This window comes from Streptopelia decaocto, assembly GCF_964273445.1.
Source record: "Streptopelia decaocto genome assembly, chromosome: 7".
Taxonomy (NCBI): Eukaryota; Metazoa; Chordata; class Aves; order Columbiformes; family Columbidae; genus Streptopelia; species Streptopelia decaocto.
Window position 1 is genome coordinate 42,582,922 of NC_138661.1, and position 25,553 is coordinate 42,608,474.

General features: G+C 41.9%; 1 protein-coding gene across 4 annotated transcripts in view; it reads left to right on the forward strand.

The window, feature by feature from the left end:
• CSTPP1 (centriolar satellite-associated tubulin polyglutamylase complex regulator 1) overlaps positions 1-25,553 on the forward strand; it is an 81,585-nt gene that overhangs the window by 50,536 nt on the left and 5,496 nt on the right. For all 4 annotated transcript variants that reach the window (XM_082059472.1, XM_082059471.1, XM_082059470.1 and 1 more), the window contains exons 4-7: positions 14,144-14,228; positions 19,660-19,745; positions 22,224-22,419; positions 23,999-24,108. In XM_082059472.1, coding sequence (XP_081915598.1) covers positions 14,144-14,228; positions 19,660-19,745; positions 22,224-22,419; positions 23,999-24,108 — 477 coding nt within the window. The remainder of the gene's footprint in view (positions 1-14,143; positions 14,229-19,659; positions 19,746-22,223; positions 22,420-23,998; positions 24,109-25,553) is intronic.

The following is a 25,553-nucleotide window of genomic DNA, read 5'->3' on the forward strand; positions in this document are numbered from 1 at the left end:
TACCAGTGCTGAGTTCTCCAAGTGTGCCTAGAGAAAAGTGATTAAAGAAAACTTTCTATGCAGGCCTGTTTATAAGGTGTACTGTCATCATCCACCTGAGGATCAAGCAGTGTTCCTCCAGCCACTTCCATGTTTCACTTCGTTATGTTAGTTTGCCTCTGTATCACAGATCACCATTTTTTCCCTGACAAGTACCCATCCTCTTTCTCAAAGGGATCTTAACCCCTTTTGGGGAAATGAGAGTGCCAGTGCTTTGGGTTTTAGAGTCTTGTTGGTTTGTTTTCAGTCCCTGCATAGGAAAGCGGTGGTATCTTTTCCACCTGAAACATGCAAATGTACTAATGTCTTGTAACTGCTGTCCCAGATTTTTGGGGATAGTATCATCTTTGTTTGGTCTTTTCATAACTATTCAATACTGTAGATTGTTCATTCATGCCATGTTTTCTATTCCCATTAATGCTTGCAGGCTGTGATAGCCAAGTTCATAAAAGGATTACAGATCTCTATTTATAATGTTACATATCAACTTTTAACCTGTTATAAAGTGCCTCAAACATGAATAACTAGACCACTGTATTCTTCTGCTCTGTTACCAAGCAGGGGAGGAATTGTGACTGGATCCCAGACTTCTATGTGCAGCTAGTGCTGTTTGATCAGTGACTCGGCTGAACATGGTTACATTTCTGAGAAAATCACAAGTATTATTTATCTTTCTCAATAATTCTGGGTACTATTTCACCTGGTTTAATTTTAGCCCATCATTCAAAGATTTTTTTTCCTTATGGCTTTTGGACATTTTTGAGTCAGATATGGCCATTTGCTGATGTATCTAGCAGTTGTACAGTTTTCTTTTTGTTTCCTAATAGGTACAATAGAAATTGTTTTGATTGCTTCCTTTTAACATCTAGAATAGTTAACATTTTTACTCAGACATTGAAATTAGAATCTAATCTGTCTAAGACTGAAAAGCTTTCAAATCTACACTATTCGTGGAAAGACTTTAGAGTTCATGCATACAACAGTTCAAAACTGAAAGGAAATTAGAAGAAAAGCTCATTAAATTCCCACATAATTCACTGATTTGTTATTTCAAACATTAACTGCAAAGCAAGTAATGATGATCTTATTTGTGCTGTGGCAGTGGGTGCAGAACTGCGTGTCCTTCCTTCAGAAGTCTGTTCTGGTCACAGCTGTGTATACAAAGCTGCAACTGAAAATGAGATGTACACATAAAGGCTCTCAGTCTTTTTCCCTTTGCAGCACTCAGATCTATTTGTTCTTTACTAAACCCCAGAAAACATCCTTTTAAAATGAAAGAGCAAAAGTAAATAGGGAGTTGGTTTTTTTTTTTTTTCCCTTGATAAACATGTCATGTAAAGTGACTTTCCTAACATATCCCATTTAGTGAAGATAATATAGAAGCCTTGAACTTCAGCATTGTTAGTTGCCCACCAGCATGATCCTCAAGGCCCCTGTTCTTCCCATCAGAGTTTCCAATTCCAGGAGCTGGTAAGTAGAGTCTTGTTTTGGCATGTGGGCCCAGGTTCTCAAGTCCAGAGAGTCACTTCTGTATTTCTCTAATAACTGAGGAGCTGTTTCTTGTAATTTGTATCTGTCTGCTGAACATCTCAGAGTTTTTTTGCAGGTGGGATATTTTTACTTTCATTTGGGATTCCCTATGTGTCAATAATTTTATTTAACCTTGAATCTCTTAAGAGCTAGCACTACTATTTTCAGAGCCCTTAGTACTGCATGTAGGTGTGGACTTGGAACAGCAAAACCTGAAACAGATCCAGACAGGAGATAACTCATGTGAAAGACAACTGGAAGGATGGATGTTACCTTTAAATGTGGGCAAAAGTGAGAGGAATAGAAATTAATACATTTATGTAGCATCCCTTTTTCTTACTTCACATAGAATACTACTAAAATGCAGCTACATTTGATGTATTGAGTGTAGATACAGTTCTTCTGCCAGAAACACCAGGAAGCAATCTTTTTCCCAACAGGGCAGCATTAAGAAACATTTACAATTGCATGGAGCAAATAGGACTTCAGTTTTTAAGCTCTGCTTTGAAAGATCCAGCACATTTCCTTTGAGTCAAGAACATATGCTGAAATACATTACGTTTAAGTACTTCTTTTAGCTATATTGCTGTATGATTTGCACCATCTGATTTTCAGACTTGTTCCATAAGTCTCAACATCCAATGGGAAAAGAAGGGCAAATGTTGCAGCAAATAAAAGGAACATGTGTTTTGTAAGTCTTCAATGGCTGGAGATGCTTAAAGAGCAGCTTTCATCTTGACTCACACTCTGAGGGTTTATCATACTTGCATTTCCATGATGGCTTTTTTGCTGAACAGTCAGGATATTGTTGTTTAGGAGACAAAAAAATATAAGTGAAACCACAAAGAGTACAGTTGTCTTAGAACAGTGTAGCTGAGGCCCCAGCTGCTAGTAGAGGTTAATACAGTGTTACTCACTATGGATGGCCCATCTCACTGTTCTCATTAAATGAGTTAGTCGGCAGTAGCTGTATTTGGGGTTTTAGGACTCCTGCCATCTTTGACTCCAAGTAAGGAGAGTCCTACATCTTTTAGAGATTGTGTTTTGTTTCTTCTTTGCATTGTCTTCTCTGTAGCTCACATCACAGCAGCAATCCGTGCAGCCATTTCCACAGCATACTGGTCATGCTTCCTTTAGGAGAAATCACTTGCATATCAGACCTGGTCAAAATAATTTGCTCACTATGCTAAGCTATCATCCCACCGCTAATCAGTTAAATGATATTCCTTTTTATTGCTCTTGCCACAAAGATTCTTACAAAGATCCTGAAGAACTTGACCTCATTATGAGGCTGGAAAAGATTAAACAACTGAACTCTATTTTCAGTTTCTACAAGCCAGGATTACAGTATGGATTCATGTCTACATTTGTCCTCCAGTAGATGGCCTTTTTTTCCCTCTAGAAAGCCCTGTGCAGCAACAAGAAAGTGTCCTTTTGATATCCGCAACAAGAGTTGCTCTTTTGTCTAGTTTCTTACGCTTCCCTGATTACCATAAAATATGCATACCATCCATGTTAGGGCATAGTGCTGGAGGATTTAGGGCATTTGCCTGAACTTTCCTCCAGCAAAATATTCTTAAATTTTAGTCCATGGAGGATGGTCCTGTTAAACAGGTGGTATTGAAGTGAACTTTGACAAAGATGCATGATGTCCATGGGAAACTTTCAGGATTAATGAACAACTGAAGAGTTTAGAGCTTGCTGAGCTGAAGCTTAACGAATGTAAAAAAAAAAAAAAAGGCTTTGTTTCACTTTTAAAAAATGAGTATCTGTGTTAAATTCTTATCAAATGTCTTTATCCATGTGAAATATAGAAGAAACTAGATCATTTCCTTCTCTCTCTTCCTCTCAATCTTTTTAAAAATTATTATTATTTTTAAAGACACACAGCTTACTAGAGTATTGTAAGAGTTAACATCAAGAGAAGTTACAGAACCTTAGCCAAAAGCATACTCTTAAAAAGGGGTAGTTGGATGCCTTGTTGTTTCAAGTTTCTCTTAGTGCATTCATCCTGTTCTGCATTCAGACTAGTTTGTAGTGGTGGTCATTTATAATCATTAATCTAGCTCATTCATATTGTAATGGGCTCCAAACATTCTCTGTGGAGCTTACATGCTCCACTGCATTTCCTTCTAAATAACTAATGATGACTTCTTCAGTCTTGTCATTAACCAGATTACCTTCCTCCAGCCAGTTCTCTTATTGATTTGTGTGGTTTTAGGCTCATTTTCTTTTTAAGTTTTTACACTCATAAAAGAGACTCCATGTAGGTTTATTTGAGAGCATTTTACATGACTGAACATCACTGCTCGAGCATAGGTCCAGATACTGCAATACTTATTTTTATGAACAGACACTTTAACTGTTGATTCAGATGCTCCTAAAAACAATGTCCTTTCCTTTCAGACTGCTTTTCTCAGCATGATAATTTGTGAAAGAAAACTAGCCAACGGTCTGGGTGCTTGTGATCATACTGCATAGCCTGTATACAAATCTATATATTAATATACTGTGTGGTGAAGTCAAAGAATGGCCAGGACTATGAATGGCTTTCAGTTCTTGGAAGATTCATGTTTAAGTTAGGTAGTCAAATTGTTCCAGGTGAACCCAAGTGCACAGAGAAAGATGTGCTAGACCATTCTGTGCTTTGCTCACAACCAGCTTCTTGAGTTTCAACCACAGTGAGCTGACTGCTTTCCATAATTGCATACTGGTGTCACCTTGGTGGCATGTGGGATTCTCCATTCTTCGCAAGCCTGAACTTGTCTTTCATGTTTGGGCTCATGATGGACACGTTTCACAGACACAGTGTCAGAATGCCTGCTGTGATGACAGCTGCTGGTGGAGGTGCAGTTAACTGTTCAAAACTTTGCAATTGATTATTTAAGAGGGGGGACAGGGGAAACACACAAAGCTATCTGCGATTGTTATCTAAATAATGCTGAAGTATTTTGTCTCTCTTCCGTGGGATGTTTGTTGCAATTGCACTGTTCCTTGGAAGCCTTTTCTGAACCAGTCATTGAAAGAGTAAAGTCCAAACATTTCTGTTCCGTTCATTGTTCTGAGAAAATTGCTGACTGTTGCACTTCATGCTTTTACATGCCACATTGAAGTATGAAACACTTGGGAAATTCAAGGTATTTGAAAATACCTGATTCTACTGAAACTGGTTCACAGAACCTTTCATTGGTGTTTCCTGGAAAGTTCAGACTAGAAAGAAACTGGAAGTCAAGGAGATCTTTGATGTGAGATTGCTACAGCAATCTGCAGTATTTCCAGAGTTCATGATGTGTCCTCCTTAACCTCTACCTCCTTTTCTTTTTAGGCCAATGTCGTAGCTTCTGCTCCCTGACCCTGTGTGCATGACACAGATGAGCTATCTGCAAGCTGACTGTATATCCGGGGGCTCCCAAAGCAAAAAGGAAATACCAAACAGCAACTGGAAACTCTGGGCCTTTCCCTGGCCATAGTCCCGTTATTGTCACTAGACCTAGTACATATCTGAGGGAGGAGAGGTTGGATGTGGGGTCCTGTATTGCATGAGATGCAGCTGCATACCACCTGCACATTTAGTCTGCCCATCTCGTGATGCATAGCCATGAATTCTTTAGTTGTTTTGAAGATCTTAAGCTTAATGACAACTTGTTTTCTTGAATAGAGGCTGATCCACATCTTGTCTAAAGATTACTGCTGCTGTTTGAGAGCTTGGGGAAATGTTGATTGTTCCCCTCCAGTGAAGTGTTGTGGCATTTCTGTACTTCACTATTAAGATTGCTGTGGGTCCCGTTTCAAGTGGTTGAGCAGTCTGCCCCCCAGATGGCCAGAACTCGAACAGGAACATTTACATCTTATTGTTTACAAGACCAGTTAGCTCTGGCATTGGATTGATTATTTTCTCCATGACTGACTGAAAACTCCTCAAAGTGAGGAAAAATCAACTCGAACAAGGTAGAAGCAGTCTAAATCTGTTAGTTTACTTATTGCTTGGAAGATCTGCTAGTTACATCTTTAATGATATTACAATGAAAGGAAAAAATAATTTTGTAGTCAACACATGCAAAGAATATCAAATGTCACAGCATTTCAGTTATAAATTACTCTCAGTCTGAAATTGTACATTATTTCTAGTTTGTCTGTCTCAGGAGCCAGTCTTGTGTTGGTTTGGTTTGGTTTTGCTATGCCTGTATTTGGTAGATTAAAGTGCCTGTGATGTAATTTCACTTGTAGCTACCTACAGACCGAGGATTACCGGGGGCGGTCTCTGCTGTTCCACAGGCTTAAAGTTACCCAAGAATATGCAGTGTATTTATTATCACACTTTACTTCAGATGTTAGGACATCCTTAACATTTCTTACTTGGCTTTTTAATGCCTCTGAAACATGAAGGGAAATCATACATTTTCATACTGTAGTCCACAAAACAAGCCTCTTTGTTTGCTTCAGGCCTCTGTCCTTTGGAGAAGGCTGAATGTCCTTTTGCATCATACTCAATGAGCTGAGCATTTCTTTAGGATGGTGCATGCTTCAGAATATGCACAGAGTTATCTTTGCAAACATTAAAGAAAGCTTCATGGAGAAAACTGGGTGTCCGTGTAGTAAATAAAGTTTAAGCCACTATTTGGTTTCTGTAGTCAATCATGTACTCGAAAATTTAAACCAGGCTCTTTTGTTTGTCATTTTCTATCTTTTTCTACTTCTAGAAATACTGACAAAAAATGTGGCTGCTTCTCCCTTCTTATTGTTTGCTGTTCCTCCACTTCACGAACTGTGAATTCTTTAAGCTTCAACTTCATTCAAAGTCCCATCCTGTAGTTAAAACAAGGAATTAAAGAGTTAATATTGTCTTTAGCATTGCATTAGGTATAGTGCTAAGGTTCCCAAAGAAGGTGGAAAGTTCAAACTTAAGTCGTGTTTGAGGCTGTCTGTGGATTCAGGAATACTCCACTGCATCAGTTAAACTCCTCCACTAGTGGAATGTTTTCTTTACAGCCATGACAGCTGAGAACTTTTCTACGTTTCTAATGAAAGTTTAAATTTTTCGGTTTGTGGCTGTGCCATGCTAGCCACAGAGGCACGCCAGATGATAGCCTTGGGCTAGACCTTTGGCACAGCTCATCCTGCCCTGAGTAACATGCACTCAAAGCTGAAGTAATGCTGCCACATGAAACGTTTGATACTGAAGGATAATTATGGGGAATTTGAAAGGGACTAGATGATGATTAAAGTTTGTATAAACAGCAAGATTCTGGATTTTGGAGATAGAATTGGAGCAGCTCTGTATAAATTCATTTTGTTTTTGTTAATCTGGCAAGTGGTTTATTGATAAAAGGGCGCAAGATCAAAGGGCAGTAAAACAATCATACCATCTAGAGCATTTTAGTCTTTAAAAACCTTTAGCTCACTCAAAATACCACGCTACTGGAGCTTTGCCCATAAGAAGACAACTTTTCAGTGAATTTACTGTTCATGTGAACTGTCCAGGTTCCCTCCAGAACAAATGAATTCATTCTTCTCATCAGCTGCAGCTGAATCTTTTCCTTTTTACCTGAGTGCCTCAAAACCGGCTTTCTGCTCAAACACAGCGCTAATCCCCTTTCACTGGTCTCTCTTGCAGCACTCCCCCAACAAATCTTTTCAGGTCAGTGTGCTTAGCTCTTCGCTATATTTGTCATGATTCTGACACAGGTCGTTCCAGGCAAATCTCACTAAATCTCTGTCACTCTTTGCTTTTTTCACATCATAAGTTGGTTCTATCTGTTGTCAACAGGAGTCATCTATCCAAATCTGCTGTTTGCAGCCATGCTCCCTTTGTAGAGTGCAAAACGTCTTGTTTGTGAAGACTACTTGCCTGCAGCAGCACCCTTATGTCTGGCAGGACTTTGCTGGTATCCTCGTAGGTCAGGAGAGGCAATCTGGGGTGCAGCCAGTGCCGCAGGTGCCCTCCTGGAAGAACCCCCCTGCAGTCCCAAACTTCAGCAACTCTGCACGTTCTTCAGTTAGCCCGTCTGCTTTTGCTGTCAGCTTAGACACAAAGTCTTCTGGGTTCTTTTCCTGAGGATACCCCTGGGATCCCTTCTGGGAGGACCTAAATGGTATCAGTGGAAAGACCTGAACTCATCTGCCTGCTCGGATAGTAAGGTTGCTAAAAGTTCTGTCTTAAGAGTGTGTCTGGTAACAGTGTTCACAAACTGTCTTAGCAGGGATGGTGCAAGCACAGCCAGTAAAGCTGAGACAAGTTTTAATTATGAGGATCATTAGTCCTATGACAATGCCTTGCATACATCCTGAACTTTAAGAATTAAAACATCTTAAGCGGGGAGTTACCTGAGCCTGTTCAACAGTTTATCTCTGCTCTTCCACAGCTTGCTTTGCATGAGCTTTCGTCAGGTATTTCTGAGAGTCAGTTCAAGTCAGTAGCCCAGGAGAAAAGTTTCATTTTCTCAGCAAGGGGCCTGCTGAGTGCCAGAGGCAGTATGAGGGGCGCTTCAGAACTATGTGGCCATCAGCAAGTGGGAGCAAAAGACAGGAGAGAGAGGAGTGAGACCTGCCCCTTTCAGCAGGAGTAGGTTTTAGATGGCTTAGCTGCTTGTTGAACTTCACCATCAGGAAGGCAGAGGTGATGCATCCAGTTGTCAAAACTAAGAAAACAAATTTTTGTTAGTATCCAGTGAAATTGAGCTGGACATTGGTACAAAGCCAGAGAGTCTTTTAAAGCTGCTTATGTCCAAGACTCCATGTAAAGCACAGGTCCTTATGTTGATCCCTGAAACAGGTTTGACTATTACCCTCTTTAAACTATTCACTAGAAAAACTTCCTTTAAAAATTAAGTTGGTTTTGAGATAACCAGGCAGAAATCTTTGCCTTCCAGTGCATTCTCCTGTCTCTTAACAGTAACAAGTAAGTTTCAGTTTTCTTTTAATTCTCCTACACTTTTAGGACTATTTTCTAAAGATTGTGGAAAATTAATTTTTAAAATTGGACAAATGCACATTCAGGATCTGGTTTCTGTTTATTTTATATCTCTCACTGTCAGTGGAAAAAGAAAATTAGTCAAAGAAGCAGGCCTTGAATGTTTTTATTTTGTTTCAAATTCTTATTTAAACAACCATTGTTGCAAGGAAGAAGAACAGATCTTTTTCATGATAGGTCATAAAATCTCTCAATGTAAAATTTTATAAAAGCTAAATTGAAAAGAAATATTTTTTTTTAGAGTAGAAGGTGTTATGAGGAAAAAAATGGAGTTTTCATGCAGCTGTATATTGTTGCTTAGGTCCTACACATGAATTAATTAGCACTATGTATATGGAGGAAATTAGGCTGAGTTTTTTGTAAAATCACAGCTCTTATAGGCAGCACAAGAACACCTAGACTTTTATTTTTAAGGGCTTTTGTTTATTTTTGTTGTTTTCTACAAGATTGCACGCTTCCACAGATAGAGGGAGAATCCTGAGGATGTGATACTTAACTTATACCAAGAACATAGAAACTAAAAGGGCAGGAAAGACTTTAAAAATAACTCTTAAAAAAAAATTTTAAAAAATATTATTTATTAGGCTGTTCTCTGTTATATTTCCAGGAGTCTGATTTACAGCTCTATGACTTTTTGACTCTTGAATTAATTCATTACTACGGTAGAAAAGCAACCTGTGGAAATTGTGTCCTACCATGATCCAAAGGGAAAGGCTATGTTGCCCAGGGCTCCAGCCTGTTTGGATGGTGTTGTACATAGAAGATAGTGGGAACAGGGAACTTTAATGTACATTTGTCAGGGCAATCCTTTTGTTTCTGCGAAGTTACTAATGTGATTTTTTGAGGGCAGATTTCATGTACCAGCTGCAGTAAATATTCTCCTACTGCTTTGGGCATATTTATAGCTGACACAGTGTTGTGACAGCATTGCAGATAGCTACTTCTTGTGACGAAATCAGCCTAGATACAGCAGCAATAATTGCAATTCAGGCTAAGTCCTAGGTATTTATTGGCTTCCTGGGTAGATTTTACAGCCTTCACTGAGCTTCTGTGGCCAGGCTGCTGTCAGTATGAAAAAGAACTAGTTTAAAGATAGCTCAGGTGTGTCTGCACTTCACACACTGACAGCAGCATAAATGCATCATCCAGTATTCCTGGAGTTCGCATCACATCAGGTGAAGTGCCATTGTCAGTCACATACAAACCAGAAATGAAGCAGGTAAAAACAATATGTGTTTTAAAAGCCAGGGAAATACAAAGCAGCTGCTTTTGTGTTTCTCAAAGGTAGGCCATTTTTATCCAGAAAGCAGTGTTTGTTTTCCAAGGCTGTACCTCATGGACAAACTTACTTCTCCATTATGGCTCTGAAACATGAGGAAGAGTTTGCCTCAGGCACCAAAAGACAATAAACTACTCACAGTTCTGTAGGGAAGAGTCAGGATTTTGCTAGTGGCATGGTAGCAGCAGCAGTATAGGCTGGGCGGGAGTTTGAAGACCAGTACAGCAAAAATTAAGACTGAACTGTTAAAGTATGTCCTGTGCAGCTCTAACCATACCACTTCACTTTTCTGTACTTATTCTGTTAAGCCTCCCAGCTCCTTCTTATTCTACTGCTGTTTTAAAAACACTTTGGCATTTACTATTAGTTGCTTTGCAATAGAAGAGTAAAGTGCTGTGTTCATCTATAAATGAATATGGTTCGCATGCAGATTGCAGTCTCTCTCCATCCTTAAACATGTGGTGTGACCAAGTTTGTTCCACTGTGAGGGCACAGGAGAGTGCGTATAGCCCTCTGCCCTGTGCTGTGGGGCCAGATTTGAACTCTCCGTGATTTGCTTCATTTGTTACTGGAACTTGAGATACAGCAATTTGTGGTAGCAACCAAAGTAGCAGTTGTGGATTCCAGTTTTCACTCATTCTGACTGGTACCTTCCTCCTTTTCTTTCTTTCTTCATCATGCAACATTGAGCACTATTTACTCAGCTGTGGCCTGGAGACAGGAAGGAGCAATGTGGTCGCGCACCAAAACTGCCCTTGTTTATTCCAAGCAGCTCTTGGCAGACAATATGGTACATGGGCAAATGTAATTTTCTGCATGGTCTTCACTGACCTTGCTGTAGAGAAGAGGAAAACAGTCATCACAGCAAACCATGGACACTTCCTAAGGTCTGTGGTGATCCCCTCTCCTGTGTAATAGGTACTCATCTCTAGGCTGAGAAATGGTTATGACTTATTGGTCGGACACCTGGGATGTCCACAGGCTGAGTTGTCTTATGGCCTGAAAGAGTCGGCCTGCAAGCTTCAGGGACTCATTTGGTGCCCTGTCTTCAGGCATAAGAAGCAAAGGGCTGCTTTCTTTAGAGAAGGAACGCCTCTGCGCCACTTAGGCTTTGTGTGCAGTTCCTATCTAAATAGACTGTTTGCTCCAAATGCGAAACTGTTATTAATTCCACTTTTTTTTGACAATGAACTTCACCCTCCGATGTGCTGGCTGGACAGGATCTCTGCTACTCTTTCCCAAAGCCTTTTTGAGCAGACTTCTGCTTTTGTTCTGTGTCATTTCGTTGTTTTGTGATGGAGGAGGAAGGATGATGCTCTGACTCGGTATGAAGAGGGAGGAGAAAAAGGCAACGTAACATACTTTTAATACTTATAATAATTTATTTCTAGCAAGTGAGAGATCCCTATTTATGCCTCAGAACTAATGCTTGCTTAGGGCCCAGTTACCCTCTCCAGCTGCTTTTGTCTAGCAACTTGACAGGGAGTGCGAACAAAGTGTGACCTTCTCAGGAAGCCTCATCCTTCAAAAAAACCTTAAACTCCTTCACCTTCAGGGGGGAGAAAAGAAGAGGCTAAGATTCAGGATTAAGGAAAAGGGGCTTCACTGATGAAAGTTGGCAGATTATCCTCCCAGAGCCTATCTGTTCTGAATGCATGAGGGAAGCTTTGTGCACTGCTGGACACCACACTGTGAAAATCTGAAGGGGATCAAAGCAGAGTGAGAGATATGACTGGGCTGGGTAGGGAGGGATGTAGAGGGTAAGATAAACAGACTTAACTTTAAATGTAGTTATCAGTTAAACAGATTGAATAAGATACAGTATGAAGAAAGGGTTATTATAATGATCTGTTGACAAATGAAAGGAAAAAATAATGTAGAGCAAGAGGTATAGAATGCATAAACAGGAATTTAAACTTAAACAAAGAAAAAATGCAAATTGAGTATTGCATAAAGTTTCCAGATGGTGTGACTCCTTCAGACCAACATGTAGACTTTTTAGACAAAGACTGGAAGTTTAATACCCAATGTTATTCAAAGCTAGATTTAGAAAGTGTTGAGTAGTTGTAAGAGATCCATACTATCCTCTTCAATTACGAGAAAGTGTCTGTTTCAGAAGAGCCTCTTTATGCCCAGCTTCTCTGTTTTTCTGTAACCCACTTCCTATGCTGAGCCTGTTGAAGATGATTTTTTGAAACTTGAATGTAGCTTACATGATCAGATAGTTTTCTAAGAACCTAGGACCAAAAAAATATCCATTGCTATAAATGACTGTTGATCTAACAAAATAACAAGAGAAGAAAATTTTATTACCTTTGTGTAGTGTCATGAAAGAGAAATAGTAAGCTGAAGATTTGGTTAAAAATATGCATCTTCCTGCTCATGATAACTGGACTTTTTCAATAATATCTTTTTGCAGTTATACATAAAACTTGGTGATACTTTCCTTGATGACGTTCAGAGAACTGATTAGATAACATTGCAGAAGAAAACCCCACCATTCCACTAGATACCATCATTAACCCAAGCTCAGATATACACTCACTGAGGGACCAAAGTAGTATCTGCAATAGAGAGCAGCCTCTGATTTGTGTTTTAGTAAGAAATGACAATACAAGACAGTTACAGTGCCCTCCATATTCTCCCAGAGATCTGTAATTTCAGTGCAGTCACAGAAATTTAATACAGCTCAGTATTCAGGGTTTGGAAGAAGAGACATTCTGATATAGTTGTCCATACAGTAAAACAGGTTGCACAACTCCTGCAAATGTTTTGTAGTTCTGCACAGGCTGGGACTTCCTTGTGTTTTAGCAGATTTCTGACTGCAGAGTTGTTTTTTTTCCAGAATAAAATCACCTTTTCATAGCATGACCCTAAACCTAAGGTGCTTCATTAAATAGAAAGCCCTCGCAAGAGCAGTGCAAAGTATAGTACTCTACAGAGTGTCTCTAATGGATGTCAAAGAAATTGACAGCAGTGTTTTTTCAGCTATAGGGTTTCCTGAAGCAAAGAGAAAAATAGGAGCTCTCTCCTCTCTTCCCTTTGCTTCCCTGGCTAATAATGTAGATAAAGGAGAAGTCTATAACTTGATTTTGGTGGCAGTATTTCTTTGGTCAGCATTTAAAATATTAATTTGGCTGGGTTGGATGTTGCAGTGAAATATCCCTTTGATACTGCATACCTGCTTCTTGCAACGTTTGTCAAAGGCATAGCATTTTCCCTTTTTCTTGCTTTAGTCGATCTGCCAGGCTCTGAGGAGTTGTGGAGATATGGAGAAGTTGTGCCTGTCATCTGAGACAAGGCTGATTATTGGGATGGGAGCCTAAGGAAGGCTAAGATGTGCCTGTGGCAAAAGAACTCATGCTCTGTACCTCAGTCCTAATGCCTGTGCCCTTTGGATCCCCTCCCTGGCTACTGCTTGGCTCTTCTTCCAGCCCTGGCTCTTTCTTCCATACTTTGCATTCTTCTGTATATAGAAGTACTGCAAAATTGCTGGTGTTCTCCCTGACTCCAATCCACAGCCTTTTGGACTGTGAACATACAATCATGTAGGGCTTTTTGATATTCAGTACGTTTCCATCCCCTTGGGATCCCATAAGCTTCCCTAAGAGTCACCTCTTTTAGACTCCTGCTGAACCACAGGGGCCTTTCTTGACCAGTCTTTCACAAAGCTGCTCTCTAAAACATGAATCATTTGATTGGTTTTCTTGTGTTTTTTGGATCTTCATTCTATGCTTCCTATAATACAGTGACCAGATATGTACACATTATTCCAGAAGAGACCATCCAGCTGCCTTACCGAATGCCAAAGTAATAACGTCTGTGGTTTATACTCTGAAGCCTTCCATATACAACCCAAAAACCTTGTTTGCCTTTGTTACTGCTGCCAGATGTTCTGTGGATGGTTTTCAGGCGTATTGTGGTGTTGTTACCATGCCAGTGAATTTCAGCAAATTTAAGCAACTTTGAAATTATTCCTTTTTCCACATGGTTATACTCAAGTCAAACCAAACTGTGTTCTCACTTGAAACTGGCCCGTTTTGGTTGCCTCTTTTTCACACTGAATCACTACCTGTTACCAGTTTATCTGCAGGAGCCTCTTCAGTGGGATTTCACCTTTATCAGGCCTTTTTCTCATTGTCTTTGCTGGCAGCTCCATCTGAAGACCCCAGCTATGAGGCTCTATGGAGCAGTTATATTGTCATTAGCACCTAGTCTACTTGAATTGAGAGAAGGGAATATGAGTGTTTTTTCCTAAAGAGGAAGCAAGGGGAGGGAACAGCCTGTGAAAGAATTACAATGTTCTCGCCTCTCTTTTCCTGCAGATTTGCTGACAGCACAGGAATACCACTGCCTGGTGCAGCTGCTGTGCCCTGACTTCCCAATGGAACTCACTCAGAAGGCAGCAAGGTGGGTTCTCATCCTCTCTTCTGGGGCAAGATCAGTCCTACACACACAGACTTAGGAACCGGATTTAAGATTTTGAGGAAAAGATATACCATGTTTTGAGGTTAAAAACAGGGAGTTTTTCTAGGAGTGAAAAGGAGTGTATATTTAAGGTATGCAGGGACTGAAATATCAATGCAGAATGCTGCTGCTGGCTGTATATTCAGAAGATGAGTTGCATATAGAAGAATGTTAGCCAATGTGTTTTTAACTGACGTTTCAAACACTGGTTACCATCTTTAAAATGGTTCCCCCTTATCCCAGCTTCCTCTGGTTATCACATTTAAAAGGTACTAACTTCTGAAGGATTGCCGGTGTTCTAAACTATGTTAGCAAAGAACACGTTAGCTAATCTATTTGAAACTTCATATTAATCTAGACAAGGCCTAAAGCAGATAGATGGCTCAGGGCACTGATAATGTGATATGGAATTTTTTACTGATAGTGCTTGCTGTTTCCAGTCCAGCCATAGTTGATTATTAACTACCTGATAGTGAAAATGAAATAAGGTATATGGATCTGTTGGGATGGGGGGTCAGTTTAGATCTCAGCAGAAGTGCACACACATACATGTATAATCACAACAAGCTTACTGAATAAATGCTCTCATTTCTAGCTGTCTCAGCAGAGAGGGCAAGGAACTTTAACTTTTTTCACGGACCTAGATACGACATTTGGAAATAGGATCCAGACATGTGATCAGGGTGTTAGCTGCTGCCTATGTTGTTCATGGCCTAAATAGTGAAAAGGTCTTAATATTCTATTTGTCATTCTGTTGTTTTTCTTTAGCATCAGAGTCCCATGAAAATTTTATTAAGAAAGGAAAGTAAAAAAGAGAAGTGTTATCCATCTACTAGTGCTTCTGCTTGGCTGATTCTTTGGATTCTTCCCTGGCTCATATGTGCTGCTGTCCAATTTGAACTGCAGTTAAAGCTGTGTTGGTTCAATTAAAACTAAAAGTTGAGCACCGTTTTCCCTCTAGCTCATCAGTGGGCCTTTGGGGCTCCACAGAGTACAGTTTCTTGGCCTCCAATGCAGACTAAGAAAGAATTCTGACCCTTTAATAAAGATATATTTGCTGCTTCCTTTCACGGAGGTACACGAGCACCAGTCCCATGCACTGGTGTGCATTTCATAGGGTTCCAGCTGAGCTAAGCAGGATTTGTGATGCTGCATGAAAGGAGACTTCAGTACATCTACACATATTATGAAGTTTTTGTCAAGGAATTTAATCCACAAGGCTGTTGTAAACTAGAGGCCCTATTCAGGGCCCTGCTGCACTCTTGTTCATGTGCTGTAGAGATGGACAGGCCGACGTTGGGAGCAGGTGTTGGAGAGAAATGAGACCTCTGTCCAAGGCACCCAGGTTCAGGTGGGGATGACCTCACTCCTACTTACGGCTGGCTAAAGATTTACTTACACGTTGATATTATTGCGTTACAAGCTAAGCTAGTTGAATTATTTTAATAGAAGTTCTCATAATTCCAAACCATCCTTCTCTATCCTTCCAAATGCTGCTCACTCGCTTGTCCTTTTTCTGGTCTGCACTCCCCATTGTCCTCCTTGGTCTCTGCCAGTGAGAAAGGTGAACTCTGCAGGCTGCCTTCCCGCACCAGCTGATTGAGGCCTTGCAAACCATGAATGTCACAAGCAAACCCACTGACATTATTCCTCCTCCAGTCTGCATACCCCCAATGGTTTTGTTGCTAATTGGCTTGGGAAAGGAATTAAATAAAGTAGCAGCAGGAGTAGCCAGAGTATTCACTGATAGAGCCAGGACCTGTGTAATTATCGGCACTCTTGGGAAGAGAGCAGTTGTGGTTGTAGTCTCGGTGCTGCATGACTGAGATGATCTCACAGCACGGTGCACTCCACTCATCCAGGAGCTGTTGCTATGCACTGATAACAAATACTGGGATGAAGATCAGGAAATGTCAGAGCAGAAGAACAGAGGCTACAACAGTATAGGTTTTATTAGCATGACGCCAGAGAGCTCTATTATTTCTGTTCCTGGTGCTACACAAATGCAGAAGTCATACCCAAAAAAGAACCAGGCTATCTGTGTCTCTGGGATTTCTTGGATTTTTTTTTCTTCAAAGGGTTATAGCCATTAGCAGATTGAAGATTTCAATCTGCAGAGATACCTTTGATCTTCAGAGACACATTTTGGCTGAGTCTTGAAAATGCAGGAAGACAGAAAATGAAGGAGTTTTTCTGGTTTGATGCCATGTTTCCAAGATCTGTACCTGAGCACTGACTTTTCTCTTGTAATTGAAATACAAGAAACTCTGTGCCCACATTTGAGTAGCAAGAGCTGAGTAGTTCACAGCTTCTATGCTGTTTTATGTGGGGTGTGGGAGCTCATGTTGCACTGATCAGTGTTAATGGAGGTGGGGCTTGCAAGTCTCTACCCCTGTTGTTAAAAGATTGTCTGAGGGTGCAGATCTTGACCTTTTTGTATGTTCCAGTTGTTTTTGCCTACATCTATTAGTAAACAAACCAAGTCCCTGAAGACTCATTTGAGCCAGCTGGGCCTTAAGACAGATTGTGTCAGTTAGCCTTTAATGGCAGCAAAGGACAGTAAAAGTCCTTTCAACTTGCCTGGTCTAGAGTTTGTCCTGGGGACGTCCTGTCTAGTCTGCATTTCTGAGATTTTAACCGCAATCAGTACATCATAAAATTTCCCCATTGGCACAGCAGCCAGGCTTTCCTGCCAGCCAAACCCGCTTGAACTCTGAAAGACCACTGTACCCTTTATGGGGGCCCTCAAGTGTAGGCATCTTTCTTCAGTCCTTTCCAAATTTTCCCCTTGATTTTCATTATTCATTGAGTGCTGACGATGAACTTTGTAAATAAGTCTGTACCCTTGAGGGCTTAAAGTCTAACTTGGACAAGAGAGAATGACAAAAGAATCTCTTGAAATATCAGCTGCCCGATGATGAACTATTTGGAGTTGCAGTTCAGACTTGCAGATTTTGTCCTCAATTTTGGTCCTACTGTCTGGGTTACAGTCCATGGCTAGGATTCTCTCCTTGCCAAATATTTCAAGGAAGAGGTGCAGATATGTTGCATATGATGCTCTCCTAGCTTCCCTGGTTGCTCAGTCAGCTGGCTATGTGGGGAGATAGCCAGCTGCAGTCTATCTCCTCATAAATGATTGTATTGGATTTAAAGACTTCTCAACATTTCCGGAGTGCAGACCCCTGCGCCAAATGGAGTCAGTAATCCAGCACCAGAGTGCACCTGCTTCTGTTTAGACGCTCCTTCGTCACATATGTGCTGTACAGACTTCCTTAGAGGCTCCTTGCTGTCTTTAACAGCAAGAAATGCCCAGCAAATTATCAGACCTCTGCCTGCTTCCTCATGGTCTCCTCTAAACAAGAGACTGGGACTTGGTGCTGCAGAGCGCAGCTATCAACCAGAGCTTTAAATTTAACAAATGAAATGAGTTGATTGTCATGAAGGTGATGTAATATTGTCTCTCTGCTTAACAAATATGCAAAACCTCTCCAGTGTTATTCTTTTGCATCTCCAGGATGGAGAAATGCACTGGCAAAAGCTTCAGAGCTTGTGCTTGGAGGGTATCTGGGAGACAGACCATAATTTCAAAGGAGGGAGTGCAGCTCATCAGCAATGTGGCCCATTGCATTTCCAGTGCTTAAATAGTGGCTGGAAGCTCCAGTGGCTGAGCAGCATTGCCTGAGAGATGAAGATGCTCTGCCTGCCAGCTTCAAAGCTATTTCCTTGATGTGGCCACTGACAATCTCAGTAACATGCTTATTAGTGAGAATTAAGAACTGAAGCTACTGCTGCTTTAGAGAGGAGGAGGAGACTTCTGGAACATAATAAATAAATCAGAAGCACTTTGACATCTTCAAAGGGTTTTGTTTTAAATACTGGCTTTTCTCCTGGGGACCCTCTTAGCCCTAGTCTTTCTTCTTTGAGATAATTAATTCAAGCTGTTCTACATGTTTGATTTTGCCACAGTGAACAGAACTGGTCTGAGTGGCAGGGAAGCCTTGTAAGATCCTATAACTCTTCTAGGTCAGCCTCCCACACAGCTCCCTGGAGCCTTTTACATGAGATAGAACAGTGTTTCCCCAGCAATGTGTTTAGACCATTGACGCTGCAGGAGTTGGTCTGTAGGTTTCATTTGGCCCCGTGCTCAAAAGGATCCTACTAGATGACCTGTACTTTGGCTATAACGAACTGGTAGTCCTTCTCGTATGACATGATGTGCCAGACACCAACTGTACAGGGTCAGTAGATGTGCACACAGTTTAAAAGAAGTACCAACTACCCTTCTCTAGCATCGTCCAAATATTCTGTTGTGGTGTTTTGTTTTGTTTTGTTTTTTCTCATCAAAGGGAGTGTTTCCTTCTGTTTTCCAGTCAGAGCTGTCATTCATGAGCCTAAGTTTGGTTTTCCCCACTTAAGAGACTAACCTGTTCATCCTTATGTAGTGACAGTGACCAGAGCATTGTTTTTGTTTTAATTTTTATGAATGTTTTTGCCCTAACTTACTTCTGGAATCCAGACCTTTTTCCTGAGAGGAGTTGAACTTTGCGATCACTTATTCTTAATCGTTACAGCCTGTTGCTGATCCTTTCCATATTCATGAAGTATGCTTCAAAATAGCGATGCATGTAGCTCCCTACATGCACCTGGGGCTTAGCAGAGAGAAAGACAACATTGTCTCTGGCCCAAGAAGTCTTCAATTTCCATGAAATTTGACCTGATAGTTCAAATGACAGACCTGATAGATAAGAAAAGAGACTGATTCATTCATCAGGGAGGTTAGGATATTCACAGTACATCATTAGAAAGCTGATTATTGGTGCAACATTGTTACCTCTGTAGTCAAGTCAAGTTTGTTTTGGTATAGATTGGGAATGAATGATTGTTGTTATCCTTATCAATCTGAAAATATCCCCATTTGATGAACTCTGGTATACAGAGGTGTAGCATAAGTCTCGTTCTGCTTACATCAGTTTAATACTTGTGTAACTGTCTTGTCTGTAGCACAGTTACTCTTTGTGTAGCTGTGTGAACCAACCTTGCAGGTTTTAGGCCAGTTTTCATTCCATCATGTCCACTAGGCTTTGAATGCTTGACATCTGTGTCACACTGCAGCTGAAGTGTGTGATAGTATTGACATTCAGGCTCTTCTACTCGCCGCATGTTCTTAAGCCGCCTGTATTTGATATTAGGATGTCCATATCCACACAGCAGTGGGTGTCCCCATTCCTCTCCTACCCTCTCATACTGGGCCAAGCCACGAGCAATCCTCAGCTGCACAGAGCTCCCTGGCTGCACTTTCTTTAGATCTAGGGTTCCTGGTTACAGCCTTCAGTTCTTTTCTAGATGCTGAAGTGTTTCTTTCATCTTATCCTAGGATTGTGCTGATGGACGATGCTATGGATTGCCTGATGTCTTTTTCTGATTTCCTCTTTGCTTTCCAGATCCAGTTCTACTACTCAGGTAAATGCCGGGAAGCTGCTGGCTTCACCCACTAGTATAGCATCACAGCTTTACAGCTTCCCAAGCTCTGTGCTTTTTTTAAAACTTGTAAGGATATGGATTTTCACAGAAAATAGATAATGGGATCTACTGATGACAGGCATCACTGATGCCAAGAGATTAGGAGGCTTCATAAGGAGGTTCCAAATTTTTGTGAATAACAAGATACTTGTAACTGTTAAGGCTTATGCATGTGTTAGTCTTAGCCTTGAGAAATAAATTTCCAGCTTTATCTAGAGTATGTTAGCACCTAACAATTAGCTTTTACTACGAACGTTGGTTTGTTTTTTTCTGTTCCTTAATACCGCATTTCTGCCTCTGAAGTATTGGTCCCTGCTAGAGACAGGATAAGAAAAACCCACCACCTGGTGCCTCGAAAGGAAAAGGACCTGGACAAATGGATACAATTCTTCCCTCTACCACTGGCCCAACTGTGAGCTGGTTTCAGCTCGAATTGTTTCTGAACTGGATATAGTTTCCATTAGTTTGGGAACCCCCAGTGGACTCCTCTCCCAAGAACTTTTCCAGCCTCCCTTTGAAACCACATCAAATTGCAACTGCCAGAACACTTTTTGGCAAAGAGTTGCACAGGTCTGCCACCTGTCCCATGAAGAACCACCTCTTGCATTTTATTTGAGAGTCCCTAGTTGGAAGGGAAAATGAACGGTCAATCCCCATCTACCTTCTTCATATCGCCAGTCATTTATCATATTCTACCCCTCTCCCCTAGTCTGAGTTTAAACTAGACGAGGTAATTATTTTAAAATTCTTGTCAGGAAAAGTACAAATCAAATAATATTAGTTTGTGGATGTGTATATTTCCATATGCTCACCCACACATATACATCTGTAAAAATACCCGTTTTTTTTTTAACTGAAGGTCAGGAGACAAGCAGGAAAAACTTGGATGAGCATGCAGGCGCTTGTTCTGTATAGGAAGACTGCTTTAAAATACAGTGGCCTGTTTGTCCTAGCCCCCCAAAAATGTGCTTGAGGAAAGGGAATCTCATTCAGAGAACTGCTTAAGTGCGCAAAAAGAGGGAAGCATTTGCTTTATCAAAGTTAGATGTGCTCCCAAGCACCAGGGACTGCTGGGGTGCCACTTATCTTCCAGCACAGAGCACTTTCTAAGGGCAACATAAGCTCATGGATTTCTGTCCACTCACACTTAAATAGCTCCCTCTGATGGACGTAGCTCACAGTTGGCCTCGACCAGGCAAAAGGGGCCAGGTTTGGGTACCAGGAGACACTGGCTAGAAGCTGTGGTCAGAGAGCAGACTTGGGTGGCCTGCTGATCTGATCCAACCTGTCAGTTCCCAGCTTTCTGGCAGTTAAGAGTCAGCTGCTATCCCTAATACAAAAATTTCTCTTTCTCAGTAGTTCTTTGTAGAGACTTCTTCTCTAAGTCCCCTGTGCGTATTGCAACATTATCTAGAACAATTAATCGAAGCAAAACAGTTCAAAATGGTGATTTTGGGTTGGGCAGAACCAGGCTTATAATACCTTTAGCTGGGGACAAAAAATGTGTTTGGAAAGTTTTTCTCTGATGTAACAAATATTTCCACTGAGCTGTAGAACCTCAGCACAGCCCCAGGGCCCGCTGACATCCTGCCTTTCCTCTCTACCCGCTCACGCACAGCGTTACACTTCCAGTCACTCGGGGCCTAAATGCCACTGGAGTCCCCACACGCCAACAGCCCAGCCTGGCCTGTGCACCCAGGCACAAGGCACACACGCAGCCTGTCATACGCTCTCCCACCAACCCACACACGTGGAAACCACTCCAAATGGAATCTAGATTTGTAAACTGCTGACCACATCCATAAACAAACTTGTTTAAAATTAGATTCTTGCAGTAAACAGTGGGTAGTATGAGGAGCCTGGGGAGAGGCTTTCTGCCAACTCTAGCCCTGACCTGCCCCAGCCCTTCCTCCAGATCCCGTGTTATATTTATTTTGGAGGAGCACAGAGACAAGCTGGGATACAGCCTGGAGCCCTGACTAACTCACTTCCTTTCCTCCTCTTGCAGTTCCATATAGTTTGTTCCCAACTTGGATGAGTTCTTAGTCAGTGGCAAGAAGGAAAAAATTTTAGACTTTGCAAACTAGTTTAGTGTTCGATGTCAACTTTCAGGCTCTGCTGTTTTGTCCATGTGCTACCCAGCCTCTGTTCCCTTGAGAACAATCTTGTTCAACAGAGTCAGTGGCCTCTCATCATCATCCCGACAGGAAGAAGCCAGCAACTTACATGGAAGTGGCTGTTTGTCCCTGCATAAAAGCTGATCTGAATATGCAGGATGCCACAGTGTTGTGCTATTTTCCTGTTGTTGCTACATACAACACAGAGCAGAGAATGACAGTTTAATCTCAGGTCTGGTTGGTCAGGAGGATGCTTTGCTGGTTATAACCCCGAGTTTTAAGTTGCTTTTGTTTTTTTCAGAGTTCCTGGAAAGTGTTGCAGTCATTTATCAAGATCTACTGGCTGGTAAGAATCCAAATACTGTGATTGTGCCAACATCATCCTCTGGGCAACATCGGCAGCGCCAACCCCCAAGTGACTGCAGCCCGCTCGATGGGGTAGATGCATCTGTCTTCTACCAGTGCCTAGAGTCCTTGTGTGACAGATCAAAATACAGGTATGAACTGAGTCTAAACCACAGATTTGAAGTCTGTGTCTCTGGAGACCCTTTGCAATGTTGGAGCTGTGAAGAAATACAGGACTTCGAACAAGCTGTAACTCCCAAATAGATCTCATTGGAGGAATATGAAGGGAGAGATCATAGCCAAATCACTTCAACCAAAGGAGGAGCGCAGTTTCATGTACCTAAGAAACATGAGGTTTGAGCTGATTCTTGAAGTAATGGATTGATTTGGGTCTCTGCTTTTCTCCTCTCTTCTGCATTGGCGCTTTCATCAGGGAGGAGTCCATCTACCATCATGAGTTAACGAGAAACACATTTGTGTTCTTGGGTGTTGAAGCACAGGGAAGGCTCACTGGGGTGGATGGAGTCTGAAGCCTCAGTACCTAGACAAGGTCACCCTGCTGGTCTGTACCCCAGCCTCTGATGGAGCTGGTCTCCAGTTATAGATCCCAGGTACAAGACTAGCCATAGTTCAGCAGGGAGTGGAGCAATACCAGACCTTACTGCATAGCTTTCACAGACACTTTCTTCATAGTTTCTTGCAAGTAGCGAGAACATGCCCTGCTAGAAGGTCATGGGCTAAATTCACAAAAAGACTCAGGACGCAAGTTTCCCACGGTTCCTGTTTTAGGTGCCTGAATCCAAATTTGTGATCCACAAAGTTACTGCTGAACTGCTGTCCAGTACTATAGACATCTAAGTGTGGAGATGCCAGGTTGTTTGGTTCTTTTAAATTATACAAGTTCTGCATTCCCTGTGAGCCCTGAGAGCTTCAGCTGGGAAGGGTATTGTGAGCCCATCTGGTAGGTCAGGCTCTGCACAGCACTGTGAGGGGATCCATTCCCAGCCTTTCATCCCATTGCTCAGTAGTCAGACAGGCTTTGGTAACCACCCTTGCTCAGAGATCACCAGTCCACACCCACATCTCCCAGCAGTGCCACTACACCACGGACTGGTCAACACTTCCTCTTTATGAGGCAGTTTTATTTTGCATTAAACCTTCTAAGGAGCATTAGGCAAGAGCAAGAACTACTGTGATGATATTGCTTAGAAACCAGGGGTTAAGGTGAATATAGAAAAAGAGGACATGGGAATTTAATCCCCACCTAAATTTTGTTTTCTGACGTATTTAGGCTACCACTTGAGGGGCTTTTCCTGCTCCTTGGATGACTATCACTGATAAAATGGAGATAGGACCCTAACAACCCTTGTGAAAGTTTATGGTTGTGTAAAAGGAAGGATTTCCCCACTTGATTTTTGAAATAATGTGCTAAGATTTGGGATGTGTTTGCCTCTGAGTGAATCTAGGCTTTTGTCCCTGTCCTTGGAGTGGAGGTAGGTAAGACTGCTGCTAGGGATGTACCCCAGCTCAAACATCTCACTTAGCAAGTGAGGAGCATATGCAATGCAAACAAGCAAGCTGGTGGCTATTTGTTTTTAACTGAGTCAGGAGAACTTGTCAGTGCTAGAACAGGTAAAAGGACTTATTCCTCCAGTTCGAGCTGGGTCTTGGGGGGGAAAAAAAAAAAAGATAATTTAAAAGACAAGATGACCTCTCTATCTCTTTTCCAAGCTGTCCACCTTCTGCTCTTGTGAAAGAAATGTTGAGTAGTGCACAGAGACTGACCTTCTATGGATTCCTTATGGCACTTGCAAAGGATCAGGGGATCAACAGAGCCCTAGGTAAGAGTCCTGTGAGTGGTGCAGCTCTAGAGTTTGTCATTCTCCTTTACTGTGGAATTTCCCCTGTAATTATGCCCCAAGTTTTACACCATCATGAAGTGAGAGAAAATTTTTCCGTCTTTTTGTTGATGGATTAAACTTTAAAAACATAACACTGTACTTTACTGTTTGCTTGAAGCTGTGGAGCTTCATCAATGCTAAAATGAGATATGAAGTGCTGCCTGTGGTGGGTTGACCCTGGCTGGACACCAGGTGCCCACTAAAGCTGCTCTATCATTCCTCCTCCTCAGCTGGACAGTGGAGAGGAAAAATAACAAAAGGCTTATGAGTTGAGGTAAGGACAGGGACATCACTCAGCAATTATACCGTCACAGGCAATTAATAAATATTAATTTACAGGCAATTAATAAATATTAATTTATTACCAATCAAATCAGAGTAGAATAATGAGAAAAAAACTAAATCTTAAAATGCCTTCTCTCCATCTCTCCCTTCTTCCTGGGCTTAACTTTACTCTCAAATTCTCTGCCTCCCCCCCTTAAGCAGTGCAGGCGAACGGGGATTAGGGGTTGCAGCCAGTTCATCACCTGTTGTTGTTGCTGCTCCTTCCTCTTTAGGGGGAGGACTCCTCACACTCTTCCCCTGCTCCAGCAGTGGGTCCCTCCTATGGGATCTCAAGTCCTGCCAGCAAACCTGCTCCAGCCTGGGCTCCTCTCTTTATGGGTCCACAAGTCCTGCCTGGTGCTTGCTCCAGCATGGGCTCTACATGGGGTCACAGCTTCCATTGGGCACCTACCTGCTCTGGTGTGGGGTCCTCCATGGGCTGCAGGTGGATCTCTGCTCCATCATGGACCTCCATGGACTGCAGTGGTCAGCCAGCCTCACCATGGTCTGCACCACAGGCTGCAGGGGAATCTCCAGTGCGTGAAGCACCTGCTACCCTCCTTGTTCACTGATGTTGGAGTCTGCAGGGTTGTTTCTCTCACATCTTCTCACTCCTCTCTCCGTTGCTGTTGCTGCACAGCAGTTTCTTTCCCCTTCTTAACTATGTTATCCCGGAGGTGCTACCGCCATCACTGATGGGTTCAGCCTTGGCCAGTGGCAGGTCCATCTTGGAGCTGGCTGGTACTGGTTCTGTTGGACATACGGGGAAGTTTCTAGCAGCTTCTCACGGAAGTCACCTCTTTAGCACCCCTGCTGCCAAAACCTTGCCATGCAAACCCAATACACTGCCCTAAGATAGCAATGTTTTACCTCTTCACTAGCTGATCATTTTAGCAGAACTATGGTTTTAACATGTTTGGCTATAAAGGTTGAACAGAGATGGCCAGGAGACAAGGCAGCTGACTGCAGGTAGGCGGTAATGAAGTCCTGTCTTGTGTTTAGCTTTTCATTCTCCCACAGATTTAAATGACTGCTCTCATCCACAAGATGAGGAGGCACAC